Here is a 15621-nt window from a genome sequence, read left to right as displayed (position 1 = left end):
GAGCCTTAGCTAGTGTTTTATTCTGATCATTTGTGTCTATTTGTGGCATTGTTCCCACTTCCCTCAAGCTGTGGTGTAATTTTTTCCATTCCAAGTGGCTAATTTCGCACTCAAAAAGTTGCCAATTAACATTTGCTCCTTCTTACTACATATACGTTCTTTGCTTTGGTTACGGCCCAATTTTTGTAATTTTTTTTGGTACAAAGACACACTACTAGAAAAAAAGACTCTCTGGGAATTATATCAAAATATCTGAGAGATTGACCGATATTTTCGGTGAAAATTACCATTAGGCACTGAGTTCTTCATGTTCAAGTGAAGCCACAGATGAAATGCAGTGGGGGTGGTTTTGAACCAATTTAGCCAAAAAAATATTATGTACGGAATTTCATTGAAATTGGACGAGTAGTTTCTGAGATATAGTTTTTGACCCATAACTGGGCGACGCCTCGCATATTTTCCTTTTTTAATCTGAGTGCAGCTCTCCTCTGCCATTTCTTCTGTAAAATTTAGTGGTTAATGTTTTCCGTTAGTGAGTTTACGCTCTTTTAGTAATTTTCTATATAACCTTTGTATTGGAGATGAGCGTGGTTATTATCCGATTTCACCATATGCAATATCAACTTCCTCTAGGTGCCAAGGAATATGTGTACCAAAACTGTAATACTCTGTGCAACATGATGGGAGAGTATAAAAACAAGTATCGATCGATAATGATCGATATAACGCCTTTAAATTTGTAAGATTTCTTCTAACGGTAATACTTTTACAAACATTTAAAATCAACAGGCAAATATTCGAACATACATATGTAGCATGGAATCTATTTATTCTATAAACCATAACAAATAATTTCCATAACCGTCATATTATATTAATATTAAGCTTAAATTTAGCATTAAAATCTAATTTTTCCATTGTTGTTGATTTTTCGTTAAACAATAAAACTTATCCCTATGGGGTGTTGTTGCATGACAGCTGTTCCTGGTATTGAATAGTTGTTGTAGATCGATATGCGATTTGTTATTGAAAAATTGTTTTTATTAATACCTGTCCAATGCGGTTTCCTGCCTTTAAGCACTGTTTTTGCAATCCCAAATACTATAATTGTTGTTCCTTTTTTTTCTTCAAAGCACAACGAAGGAGTTGCTGTTGCTTGATTTTTTTTTTTCAAGGTGATCTTCCTGTCACTCACGCAGGAACAAATTTTGTTGTTCGAAGCAGGATGAAGAAGTTATTGTCGTTTGTTGTTGTTTTTAATCAAGGTTGTTGTTAATTAACTTTCTTGTAGTTAATTAATTGTATAAATGCACGTTGTTGGTAGTGGGAGTATTTGTATATGACTATATCATTAAAAAAAAATTTAATTATGATCAATTGGATCAAACGAATATTACAAGAAATAAAGGACAACGTTGTTATATAATATTCAAGTACATATATTTTATTGTTGCAAAACAAATTATATTTACATATTATAAGAAAATTATTAATTAATATTAATTTAAGGAATGTTGCAGAACTAAATTGCATAGATCTTATCAAATAGTAACATATGATCAAGGTATGTGTAAATAATAAATGTTCCTACAAACATATATTTATAAATTACAAATTCATTAAACTATGTTATTTCATTCGAGACTAACAAAATTCAAAAATAATCAAAGTGCTATACATACATAGTTTACAACTCCTATGAGCTCATTTAGAACATGTAATTATTATTATGCTTCTATTCATGCCCACATAAATTTCCGCATGTACGTTTATGTTCTATATATATGTATGTGAAGGCTTGATAATATCAAATTTATCGCAATAACGTATTATATGTAATTATTTTCATGCCTTTTGCAGTATTCTAGATTGTGTGATTTCCAAAAGCAATTCATAAAAATTGGACTAAAACATTAATTACTAATAAGTTGCGAAGGAAACTAATTTAACATTTAGTGCATGACCTCTAAAACGTCTAAAATAAGCATAGTAGCATTTATAATTAAAGTGTTGTTAAGGTTTTAATATACTATTAATTCAGGAGACGCTTCAGAGAGGCCTCGATTGTTTGCAGGGGTTCTTCATCTAACAAGATGGTACGATGATTACCTTCGACGATTAGAACATCAACATTGCCATCGCACACTTCATTTAGGCCGTAATCAATTTCCAGTTTCGAGTAATTTTCGGTTGGTTTAATCAATGTTACATCACATTGCAAATTTTGCGTTACTGCGTATTTATCAGATGCAGCAAGTTTGTAGTAGAACGAGGCGGCAGCAGCTTTTACCTAAAGTTAGACAATTTTTTTCAAATTAAAAATTAAGTAGAGATATATAGATAAGCGCAAATGCATACCAGTTCAACGGGTTTATCTATTTCGTCCGCCACAATTTCCGCACACTTCTCCACTTTGCCTTCGAACGTTGGAATATCCACGAGCAGTTTTGCCATCTAAAAGGTAAAATATTCAAAATAATCACAAGTACAGAACAGACTTTGTCTTCAATTTTCTCAATTCCTAAAATGTACTTACACTATAATCGGTGTTAGCCGCAACAACGCCAAAATATGCCAAAGCAAACGCTTGATTTTGATTATCATCATCAGCTGTATTGTAACGCTTCTTGAATGCCTTTGTGTACCAATTTACGTACTTAGGTGCACCGTCTATTAACACCAACTTGATTTCTTCTTTGTTCTGCTCTAGCTCAACGGCCATAGCAAAAGCGACGGTTGCGCCAAATGAATAACCAGCAATTGAATATGGTCCTTTAGGCTGAACTTTACGTATATGTTTTATGTAGAATTTCGCCAAGGACTCAATAGAGTCCTGTTCTGCATCAGCTGTACATTGTAGACCGTAGACGGGGCAATCCAAACGTTCCGCCACTTCTTTCAAGGCGTCCACAAAACCTTCAATAGGCGAAACAAAGAAAATTGGGCTTTTCTTTGAGTTTTCTGGTGCAGCTGATTTTAGGCGGATAATAGCTTCAGAAGGCATCAGTTCTGTTACAAAGACTACTTGAGTTCCATCACCAATGGGTGTTGGTGAGCGGGCTTCAGCTGAGCTGGCTGCTGAAGCAGATCTTTCGACGGACCCACCATCCAGTTGTTTTAATTCACCGAAAGTTAGAGCACGAATTTCTTGTGGCGAAAGTACTATATCAAAGCAACGCTCGAGGGTCTGTTTAATTTCGGAACTCATCAATGAATCCATACCGAGATCAGCGAGCGAAGCAGAATCTTGTATATTTTTTATGTCCCGCAGTCCCAAAATATTGGAGATGGCTGCTACTATACTCACACCACCAGATGGATCATTACTACGCTTCTCCGCCACAACCATTGACGCCAGGACTGGATGGGGTTGTTGCAGGAATAGATCGATGGTCTGAAGACAAGAATTCATACGCTGTGGCAGTGTTCCACCAATAACTGTATCATTATCTCCTAATCCCTCGAGTACAAGTCCTGTGTCACCGATTGCTCCCCATTGTATGGCCAAACCAGGAAGTCCATTAGCACGACGTTTTTCGCAGATGCGTTCCATAGCGGAGTTCGCCAAACCATAATTAGATTGACCAACGTTACCACGACCGCATGAAACACTAGAGAAGCACACAAAGTAGTCTAATTCGGGGCACAGCGTACGAGAGTGCAAGTCCAAGAATTTTGTACCATCAATTTTAGGTTTGCAAACAGTTTGGTATTCTTTAGCTGTTAAATCTTCAATTAAGGCATCCCGTAATACAGCGGCTAAATTAAATATTCCTCCAACCAGTGCTAGTTTATTGGCATTTTGCAATAATTTTTTGCATCCCTCAGTAGTTGTAACGTCATTGGTATCAACGATTACTTTAACTCCACGCTCCTCCCATCGTCGTACCATAAGAGTCTGGTATCCGGTTTTGATACCCGATCTTGATGTTAAAACAATATATCTAGCTCCGCGTAATACCATCCAATGAGTTAGTTCCAAACCAAAGCCTCCTAACCCTCCAACAATTATATAACTCTTTTCTGGATGCATATAGGTGCGTGGAATTGCGTTAACTAGTCGTGAACTTGGTTTTAATGTCTGCTTACCAGGTTCTTCATCACGAACTTTAATAACGACTTTGCCGATATGTTTTCCAGAAGCCATAAAACGGAAAGCTTGTTCGACTTGGAATTCATTGAAAACTGATGTGGGCAGTGGACGCACTGCTCCATTTTTAATGCCTTCTGCAACTAATGCGACAACGCGGTTCTGCATTTCCTCTGCTCCTTCCATTACACTGTCCAACAGAATGCCATGAAATGATGTGTTTTTCAAGAATATTGACATTCCAAGGGGACTATTATTGCTTAAATCGAACTTGCCAATTTCCAAAAAGCGTCCATTAATACCCAAACAACGGACAGAAGCTTGTAATTTTTCTTCAGAAAGGGAATTAAGCACTAAATCAACACCCTTGCCTTGTGTTTCTCTCATAATCAATTGTTCGAAGGATGTATCACGTGAGTTGCCAATGAATCGATCTTCAAGTTTGGGGAATCGTTTCTTCAAGAAATCGCGTTTTTCTTGACTACCTACTGTAGTAAAAACAGTCAGACCGTGATGCAGCGCAACCGAAATAGCTGCTTGACCAACACCACCCGACCCAGCATGAATTAATATCTTTTCTCCCTTTTTCATTTCTCCTCGAACAACCAGCGCATAGTAAACGGTAGAGTATACGCAGGGCACAGTAGATGCTTCTTCCATGCTCCAATTTGAGGGGATTTCCCACATCATGTTCTTGCTAGCCAAACATGTGGTTGCCAATGATTTTGCAGGTACCATAGCCATAATTCGTTTACCAGAGGAATCGCGTCCAGAAAATTCAAGACCGAGCACACAATCCTGTTGTGCTAAATCACCAGGAAGTGCATCAGCAGATAATTTTCCAGAACTTAACATAACATCGCGGAAGTTCAAAGGGGCATAGTAAACAGAGCACAGCTCCAAGCTATCATTTTTCAAATTTTGAGACGGCGATGCCTCAATCCATTTTAATGATGCGAGATCACCTAAATCGATGTCAGCATATTAAAAAATATATTAGTTTTAAATGTACTATTTTTACTAACCTTTTACAAGCGCATTCACATAAGCGTGTTCCACTTGCAGTGTTGCAAGTTCTTTCTCCAATTTCAAATGTCGGAATGTACCCCAGTTACCGTGTTTAAGTACATTGGAAGTTAAATCTTTACGTAATTGTTCGGAATAGAATTTAGAAGTCAAAGAGAACTTTTCGGCGTTTGCATCTTGAATGAAGACGGTTCTAACAAATTTACCACCGTTTTCGTAAGTGACACATGTAGTCAAGCCAACAGCTCCAAAAAGCTCTTCTCCTTGGCTGACAATATATATATACTTCTCTTCTTCTGCTGCCTTTGAAAGTGCAAGTTTCAGGTCCTCTAACCAATCAAAGTTTTTGTCTGTCACGTTTATAATCTCTGCTTTTCGTTTGTTTAAATCTGTGGCACGTCTAGACACAATAAGAGCCCTAGAATCGCCTTTGTATAATTCTTGAACCACGACAAAGCCATATTGGGACAATAACTCGGTTCCAGATTTCTTGAATGAGTTTACATTTTCGTCAAAAATTAGGAATCCATTATCTTTGATACTTGCAATACTATTCTCCAACACAGCAGTGTCAGGGCGAGATAGTATATCATTTCCAAATAAGAAGTTACAATTTTGCTCAACTGGTTCTTTGGTCACATTCTTTGAAATAACTCGAACACCAAAATCACTAAAAGCTGTTTTAATGCTCTCCTCATCCTTGTTTGCAGTGGCCACAGCAATGTCAGCAGCAACAGCTGGCTCTCCTTCAATCAACTGTACTAGCTTTCCAGCCATCAAAGAGTCGGTGTTTCGCCCATTTGCAAGTTCCACTCCTTTGATTTTGAAAGAACGTTCCGCATTTTCAATGACAATTTGAATTGCTACAGAAAGAGCATGAACGCCAGCTTTTCCGGAATTCTCGTGTAGTTCTGAGTTGTTGAAATTTGGCACAAATGTATAACGTTCTAATGTCGGGGGGGTTTGCGCATTTGGTCTTTTCTGAGCTAATGAAGCTTTTAGCCCACGCAACTCAACTCCTCCACTCTTTATGACATTAATGTCGCTGTACCAATAGACAGGTACGCCAACATTTGTACGTTCTTCTTCTGATAATTGTGATAAAATTTCAATGTGTTTGGATGGATTAATTACTGCCTTTTCAATACGAGTAGGCAGATAAAGTTCACGCAGATCCTTACTCAAAATACTGAACTGCAGCATTGTATCCATAAAACTAATCCAGTTATCTACCCATTGTAATTTACCAGTACGAGAAGAGATGTCTGATGAGATTATTCCACGGAAAATACCACCATAATCATAGCCACGTAGACGCAATTCTTTATACACATCATTTGCTACCAATTCTCGGTCAACGAAATGGGGAGAGAGTGGTTCCAAAGGCAATTCCTCCAGAGTAATATTATCGACGATTTTAATTTTTCCCGACATGGCTAAGCTGCCGCCTTCGCATATTTCAAAAGCTCCGGTGCCATCAAAGAAATTAATGCCAAATTTAGTAACACTTTCTTTATTTAGAATAGTTGCACGATGGAAAACCAAATCTTCTAGAACCACTGCAGTCTTATTGAATTCGACACCACGCATTTTTGCGAACGTCATCCAAGCTAAAGTCATATAACCAGTGGCTGGGAACAAGATACGCCCGTCGATGGTATGACCGACAATGAATGCATCGTCTTCACTTGATAAATCAATTTCGATAACTGTATCACCTGAAGATTTAGCAGCTCCATATTTTGGCACTACCCATCTCTGAGAATGATCCCAACCGATTTTCGAGTTCAACATTGGGGTACCACGGCCAACAGGGTAGGAAATCGGACGTACTAAATTCTGTATCTGTGGTTGCGCTCCAGCTGCATATAATTTACCAATATTGGCCAGTAGGAATTCAGCATTATTAGGGTGTCCTCGTTTTACAAGGCTAAGATTTAAAACGTCACGTCCTAGAGCTCGTTTGAGAATGGCTTGCAGTAAGCCATGAGGTGCTATCTCAATGCAAATAGCGTTTGCTGGAATATGTAGCAGAGCTTCATAGAAAAGTACTGGTGAAAGCATATTGTTAACATGGTAAGCGGCTGAAGACTGCTTGGCTACAGGCGTATTCCAAGCACTTTCTGGGATACTACTGCTCACCCAACGCGAAGAACGATTTTTAGCCGTTGGAATAATTTTCTCCAACATTTGCCTTAGTTTCGGTGCTGCGCCAGCAATGTATTTGCTGTGAAAAGCGAAACCAGATGAGCTAACAGCCTTGGCGAATACTCCTTCAGCGTTTAATTGTGCTACTAATGCATCGATAGAGTCACCCGGGCCAGCAATTGTACAATTATCTTGATTATTGTGGCAAACTGGATAACAGTCAGATGGAACACGTTTATGAGCATCATCCCAGGCTAATCCTACGGCTGCCATTTTTCCCTTCGGCAAATTTGATTCTGTAATAGCGCGTCCTCGATAATATGTAGCCAAAACAGCTTGATCAGCGCTCAAACCACCATCTGCATATGCACAACCAAGCTCACCAACGGAGTGACCAACAATGCCGGCGGGGTGAATACCAAGAGAAGATAATAAATCGGTGAGAGCGACTTGCATAGTCGTAATTGAAACAAATGAACTAACGATGTCAGCGAATTTGTCGTCAGTAGAACGTGTTAAGATTTCCATGAGATCAATACCTTCGGGACGCAAAATTTCGGCACATCGATGAATTGATTTATTGAACACATCAAATTGCAGGAGATCTTTAGCCATACTTCCCCATTGACTGCCCATACCAGAATAGACAAACCAAATGGGACGGCTATCATCCGAAAACTCTACGACTTCACGCTGCACAGAACCTTTAGAGGTTAAAACATCATAGCCACGATAATAATGTAACGAAATAGGCTTCGTATGTATGCCGTTAATTAGAGCTAAATATTCATCATCGTCTCGATGTGTGCCAGCATCTTCGAGCAGATCTTGAACAGCGTCCATTGTGCGTCCGGAACATACAACCAGTTTTGGTGGACCATCGCGGGGAGTAATAGTTTTTGGTTTCGGATTCGATTTTAGAATAATGTGCGCATTAGCTCCGCCAAAACCAAAAGAATTAAGTCCAATAATACCTCCATTCCAGGGAATATTTTGGTCGACAACCTTTAGTCGGCCATCACTCAAACCGTATAAATCAGGATTAGCTGAACTGTAATGCAAGTTTGCTGGAATGACGCCCTCTTCCATTGCAATTAAAATCTTAGCAATAGAGCAAACACCTGATGCGGGTTCTGAGTGACCCATATTCGACTTAACGGAGCCAATTAATAATGGAGTTGGGCGATTTTTGCAAAAGAAGTCAGTAATCGAATTAACTTCCTGTGGATCTCCAACCTTAGTGCCAGTACCGTGTGCTTCAACATATACAACTTCATTGGGATCCAAGTTAATTTCCTCATAACTTTCACGAATTAAACGATTTTGCATACGTCCATCAGGAAAAGTGATACCCTGTTCCTTAAAACCATCGGTGTTTGTTCGTGCGTTCAGAATCGATGCGTAAACTCGCTTTGCCACAGATGTTTTTTGTAAAAGCAGTACTACCACTCCGTCGGAACGAACGTAACCTGCTCCAGTCGCATCAAAAGCTTTGCACATACCACTGTCACTCAGCATATTTAAACGCCTAAACTGCAATGACATCTCTGGTTTCAAAATCAAATTGGAACCACAAACTAGGGCCGCATCACATCTTCCAGCGCGCATATCCGTAAATGCCTGAGACAGAGCATACAATGAACTTGAGCAGGCAGTATCAACAGCGAAACTGGGTCCCTTCAAATCAAATGTATATGAAATGCGATTTGCAAACATAGCTCGCGCGCATCCTGTCAAACCATATCCATTTACTCTATCTGCGTTTGCGCACCAATAATTCTCGGTTTCTGAATTAGAAACACCAATATAAACTCCAGTACGTGTGCCACGTAACTCAGCCGGATTAAGACCCGCATCTATAATGGCTTCGTAGGTCGCTTCAAGTAGCATACGCATTTGAGGGTCCATACATTCAGCTTGTTTTGCAGAAACACTGAAGAATTGTTGATCGAAAACTTCCAAATCTTCAGCTTTGATTTTTCCCATTCTTTCGGGTAAACCATAAAGACCTATAATGCAGATTATAAAAATTCGAATAAAGCATGAGTATTAATACAATGGAGATGATGTTTTAAAAATAGGTACATTACCTCGTTCCCATCGTCTGGGATCATCATTGACCAAATCCACACCATCAAAGAGATTTCGTTTGAACTCCTCAATGCTAGAGCTTTCGGGGAGTCTGCCAGAAAAACCAGTTATTACAATGTCGTCATTTATTGCGGAATGATGATTGTAGTGTCCACCTAAATTTAGTGGAACACTACTCTCATTGTCGGTTATAACGTCTTCGGCGAAACGGGCAGGCATTTCGTTAGCTATTACTATCTGTGCTTTCGGTGGTTGCGAACAATTCGATTCTGCAGAATTTTGCTGATGTTTGTTGCGACGTCTTTTTCGACGATTTGAACGCGAATTGCTTTTTTTCTGTAATGATGGCGCTGGTATGTTGTTAACAGCACCAGTTTTTGAAGTATTATTACTTGTGTTTTGTATCAGCTTGATGGAACTAAAAGTACAAATAAATTAAATAAAATTAATAAATTTTAACAAATCTCACAAATTCATTGCAAATATGTTTTAGTATTATTTTTCATTATCACAAATTTAATCAAACTGGCTTTTACTGTATCAACAATTTATAGTGAAGTAAGAGTAGGAGAGACTAAGAGCAAATAGTACAAAGAGAATGATGATGAGTGTGTGTGGATGCTCACTTATTGCATGTGTTTACATGTCTATAAATGTGTGAATGTACATAGAAATAAGTATCAACAGCATGGCGTGGTTTGCCGCCTCATGTCTAACAAAAACATTGGTATACAAATCCAAAATCAGGTGATTCTTGCGTTCACTTCAAATGCACGCCAATATATATGTACATATGTATGTTTTTAGTGAGAGCGTTGAGGGTAAAAGCATAATACGAGAGCACTCTCTCTCAAATTTTCAAATTAGCATTTTTAACAGTTTGTAATGTCAATATAAAAAGTGTGGGGCATACAACTTTACGCCATCGTAAGTATGCATATACCGCAGTTATTGATTATACTTAAATGCGCAAAAACAACAAATGTTCTGAAAATAATAGAAATAGTATGTTTCGAACACCAATTTCTACTTCCATGTGTTGCAGTTACATTCCAATTGCAAGCATTATGCAATTTCATATCTTCTTACGTATGTACGTACATATAAAACATTATGTACCATTTTCCTTATAAAATGTTTATTTAAAAATAATTTAATTCGAAATAAATGATAATGTTTATATGCATACACATGCATGTGCAGAGAAGTTATAACATATGCATATGTATGTTATAAGTTCTCTGCATGTGTTAGCCGGCTGTGTAGCGTCATTGTCGCTCATAACTACCGCAAAAAGCACGCATCAGCAGGCATCAAGCTCGTGTGCCGCTAACTCAAGAGAGTGCTTATTCGTCATCCGCCGCGTGAACGCTTTTTTTTTATTTGGTTTAACCACCACTGCTATTACCATATTTCTCTCTTTCTATGTCTAGTTTTGCATTTCTCTTTTCAAAGCGAGATAAGGTGGCGTGATTTCAAGTTCATTGATGTTTTTAGTGATAATTGTATTGCGAATAGTTGGGGTGGGGAAAGCATACTTATATCAATATTAGTAATTTTATATTATTATATACAATTTTTAAGGCTGATTAATAATCATATGTATGTACATATAACACTTTATCATAGCATTACTAAAATAAATAAGAGTCAATACAATTACGTTCATAGGACACCAAAAAATTGTTTTGGACAAAATGATCTTCCGCTTCTCTTCCGCTATTGAATGTTTTACCATAATTTCAAATGATTTTATATGTGTAAATAGGTATACATATGCATGTATGGTATATAGGACAACTAGATCATTTCATTGAAGAAGGATTTTAACAAAATTAAAATAGAATTGGTGACAAATTATAAATGTTTACCGAGACTTATCAGAAATTAGAAATACAAAGCAATTTTAGTTAGCACGAACTACATATCTGAAGAATGGTTGCAACCGTCACTATTACTGACCTCGGTTATAGTTGGCAGATTTACAGTATATAAACAAATTCGTCAAATCACCATCAGAATGTTCAGACAGAGTTACACAATTAGGGCTAATAAGAACAACATTGTTACATATGTACATAAGTCTTCAAAGCGCCGGCCGATACTAATGCTATCCCTGATAGCTAACTAAGATGTATTATCTGACTAAGTTAGAAATTTATTTATTTCTATATATATTTATTATATTATCTATTTATTTCGTTGGTCTATAAAGAAATTTGCTTAACAATAGGTTTAGGAACCTAGTATCGGAAGTGATTGGTAATTAGATTCGATCTCCATACAATATACTAATAATATCTCCATAAATATATGTATGTATGTACATGCATATGTATATATTTGAATGTGCTAAAAAAAGTTGACATTGTCGGAAACAATTGATTTTTCAGCTTTACCAATTATTATAATCAATTCAAAATAGAAGCAATTAAGTAATTAGAATGCGTACACTTAGTTAGCATTTCATTTGAATGTGTTCCCGTACCATTAGCTATTCACTTTCTTCTCCAAATGTTTGTGTATAGACTCACTGCTCGGTAAGAATCATTCTAGTGGAAGTCAAGGTTAATACTTATTTTGCTAGCGCTGTCGAAAAGCTAAACCTAACCTATTGACTCAAAACACACTTAACTAATATACGGTTTAAATTTATTAATGTTAAAGTACATATTTTAATAAAGTTATATTATATACATACATCTATACATATAATGTATGTGCATATAATATGAATATAATATACTTTTATGTGCGTCAACTAGTAGCCTGCGTATGTACTTAATTACTAAGTATTTTAACTTGAAACTTGTCAAAGACATATTTAATTCAAATTACCACCTCATTCACCTTAAAAACCCTAAATCGAATAAACTTATTTTAAATAAAACTCAATTCAAAATAGTATGGTTTTGATTATATAAATCGCACATAGGAAGTTTTTATGCGTATTTAAAAATTTGTACATACATATGTAAATACATGCTTTCTTCATATGTTATTCCAAAGGTGACTCCTATAGAGCACAAGCCGCTGTACAGATACCGATTGAGGTGAATGTAAAGTAAATGTTCGCCCGAAATATTTCCACTTTTTACAACGCATTGTTGTCTGTTAAGTTAGTATTTGAATTGAAGATTTTTTATGTTATATTTTAACACATTTTTTTTTAAATACGAAATTAAACTGTGGCCATAAATCATTTTGAATATGCATATTAAGAACTATATGAATAATGAGCTCTTCGTAGGTATAAATTGATATATGTACATATGTATACTTATAAACATTCGCACAGGAATCACACTGCTTGTGGAGGTAATTCTTGGATCTGTCATTTCAATTTATCATACAGTAATAAATATGTAAGAGCATATATGCAATGCACTTCAATACACATACATTACATATGTACATGGTTATGCTACATAACATTTGCTGAAAGGAAGACCTACAGTAATTGAAAGTTCAGCAATTAGAATTTGTCTACATAAATTTAGAAGCCATACTTGAAATGTTGTGTTGTGTTATCCTTATAGACGTAAAAAATATTGAGCCTCTTCTAGCACTTAAATACAAAAGGGCAAATATGCATATAATGCATTAAATTACTAAACTTTGAGAAAATGGAACTTTGGCTTTTAAACGTTAGCGCAATAAATTTACTTTTAACGGAAAATTGTATCTAATTAGCACTTTTTTAATGCAGAGTAGGTCAATGTAGAGGAGAATGCTTTTATAGGAGAAAAAATGATATATATATACTATGAATGCAAATATTAAATAAGTGTAACTACTTAAAAACTTTAGTTTATACATATGTACATAAATGAGTACATATTGCACAAAAAAATATTTCTTTATAGATATATATATTTAAACCCTTAATGTTGGATGTACTACGCAGTTTTTCCTTTACCACACACAAACAACAATATATTGAGTACATACCGAAAATCAGTCACTCCGTGAGAAATGTCCTTTCCTTCTGAAGCTCGCTGTTGTATACCTTTTGTTCTCAACACACTTTCCAAGTTATGCGCTTTGTTGTATTCCGTTACTTCACGACGTAATATTCAATGTATCGTGATACCACTACAGTCCTTTTTATGAATTTAAAATATATATTTTTCTCCAAATTAACCAATGCCAGACGAATATCCTTAAAATGTGAAAAATCGTATTAACATTTAATGCAAATAAACACTCAAACAGTTTTATGCATCTTAATTTATTTCATAAGAGTACTCCTAAATGCTATGAACGAACAGGAATTAGTTATTGTTCTTTTTTATGCTTTTGATAGTTATTTCCAGTGTTCTTTCTTGTCTCTGAATATAAAAATACGTTGAAATTAATTATTTCAGCTCACTCACTTTTATTCACCGTTAAATGGAAAATTTCCGTTTGTATTACATTCAAGTGTTTCCAGCACTAACAAAATTATACAAGTCAAATTTCAAATTTTATCCGCCAAGTTGCAAAGCCGACAATAGCCCAAATTAACGTCTTGACGTTGTGAATTGTCAATGAAGACTGTTTCGGATTCGCGAACGTTTGCCTGCATTTAACAGTTGGGAGATCCCGGCGATGATGTGCGAAATAATGACGTTTCACTATTCAACGCCGACTCGCAACGCATACAATGAGTACGACAGAAATGCTCTTTCGTAGAGGTGACATTCACAGTGGAGCAAGACTAACTGTCTTCCTTAAATAATAGCGGCAGCGGCAAGTGACTATCTAAAAATGCTCATGTCCATACAATTTGTATGGCGCACACCGAAATAACGCAACGGCACCGCTGAGCGGTTAAAAAATTCAGATATAAAGTTGGCTGCGAAAAACGAAGTTTCTCTGTACAAAAAAATTACATGTATATATATGATTGATTTTTATGGACCAGTGAATAATGATCCACCAGTGCCTTAAGAGTTATTAATTAAATGCTACCATATGGATCAATAGCTGTAATCGTTTGGTCACTTCTCTGCTCGCTATCTTTGGGCGCTGAGATAAAAAAATATTTTTGCAACACTATTGCGCATGATTAAGAGGACATTTTAGTGCTGCCTGTCTGTTTGAATTACGGGATAGTGCGTTCTATTGGATTCTCTATAACGCTTAGCCAATCGATGACAGCTAATATTTACCAGTATACTACGCTAGGTAACGCTTTACATTTACAATAACCAACTTTTAACCACCTAACAGAAAATTTAAAGCTTCAGAATTCAGCTATATTTGTAAATATTAATTCGCACATGTAAAATAATAATATATGTCAAAACAAAAGTTGACCAAATTTGCTTCACCGTGCTTTATCTGTATCACAGAGCGCAGCGTTAAATAAAGCCCTTAAAAAGACTCTCTCGATATTTAACATACACATGCTGCTACAATGATAAGTCGAATCACCTCATCGGCGGAACCAACCAAAATTCATAACAGATTGTACGAGTGAGAGCTTTCTTCTAAGCCCAAAGCGACGACGCTAATCCAAGTGTAGCTATTTCTCTGTGTTTAGCTGCTTATTGTACACGGAAGAGAGCAATTAGTCTCATCTAAACATTATGAGCGTAGATGATTTTTTCATGCGCATTCTATTAAGTAAACTATACTCTAAAATTCAAAGTATTCAATAAATGACATGCATTTCTAATCATTTATAAAAAAACTTAAACTTAATACATTTGTTGAATTCACTTGTCATCACATTTTGCACAATAATCACATTTGTTATTATTATAAATGTATGCATAGCTATACTTTCGTATAGAATACCGGCATTATAGATATGGATATAATATTTATGAGTGGATACATAGGTACATACATATGTTATTACTTGGCAAATTAAGAGAAACTAAGGCACAGAAGAGAGACTCAACTTTATTGTAATTGCGATACTGTTAGTTATTATTAATATTAAATGATCTTTACTTTATTTTTTTTTTTTGGCAAACTGTTGCAAAGCCAAGAAAAACTTCAAATTAATTTTGAAATTAATATTGATGTATACAAAGGATGTCATTATTTTTGGTAAGTCCACCGCGGCTGCATCGAATAAATTCAACCGCGGGGACCAATTTTCGACCACTTTTTACAACAGTATGTTTATTATGTAATGGCAAACCAAATTGAGTATAAATTGAGTATAAATCGAGTAACAGCTGTCAAAAAGTATAACACCGAAAAAGTACAAGTCTCAACTACAATATCGACAGATGTTGACTTAGATTATGAAGTTGAATCTTTCACAAAAG

At 36.1% G+C, this 15621-nt stretch overlaps 1 protein-coding gene across 1 annotated transcript; it reads right to left on the bottom strand.

Annotated features, from left to right (window-relative positions):
- Positions 1 to 1423: 1423 nt before the first annotated feature.
- Fasn_0 (fatty acid synthase) lies at positions 1424 to 13909 on the bottom strand. The gene is made up of 7 exons (XM_011195241.3): positions 13732 to 13909; positions 13307 to 13517; positions 9355 to 9773; positions 5116 to 9273; positions 2537 to 5055; positions 2359 to 2454; positions 1424 to 2290 (listed from the first exon to the last, which is right to left on the bottom strand). Exons 3-7 carry the CDS (start codon positions 9572 to 9574, stop codon positions 2033 to 2035), a joined length of 7251 nt encoding a protein of 2416 aa, XP_011193543.2. The 5' UTR covers positions 9575 to 9773; positions 13307 to 13517; positions 13732 to 13909; the 3' UTR covers positions 1424 to 2032.
- Between the last annotated feature and the right edge of the window lie 1712 nt (positions 13910 to 15621).

This window comes from Zeugodacus cucurbitae, chromosome 3 (genome assembly GCF_028554725.1).
Source record: "Zeugodacus cucurbitae isolate PBARC_wt_2022May chromosome 3, idZeuCucr1.2, whole genome shotgun sequence".
Classification (NCBI taxonomy): domain Eukaryota; kingdom Metazoa; phylum Arthropoda; class Insecta; order Diptera; family Tephritidae; genus Zeugodacus; species Zeugodacus cucurbitae.
This window is presented reverse-complemented; position numbering and strand designations above follow the sequence as displayed.

Coding starts and splice junctions, on each gene's coding strand:
- Fasn_0 (XM_011195241.3), bottom strand. CDS start 9,574: ATGCCTGCCCGTTTCGCCGAAGACGTTATAACCGACAATGAGAGTAGT. Junction 5,056..5,115: donor TGTGAATGCGCTTGTAAAAG/GTTAGTAAAAAT, acceptor ACATCGATTTAG/GTGATCTCGCATCATTAAAA. Junction 2,455..2,536: donor CGGCTAACACCGATTATAGT/GTAAGTACATTT, acceptor TTTACCTTTTAG/ATGGCAAAACTGCTCGTGGA.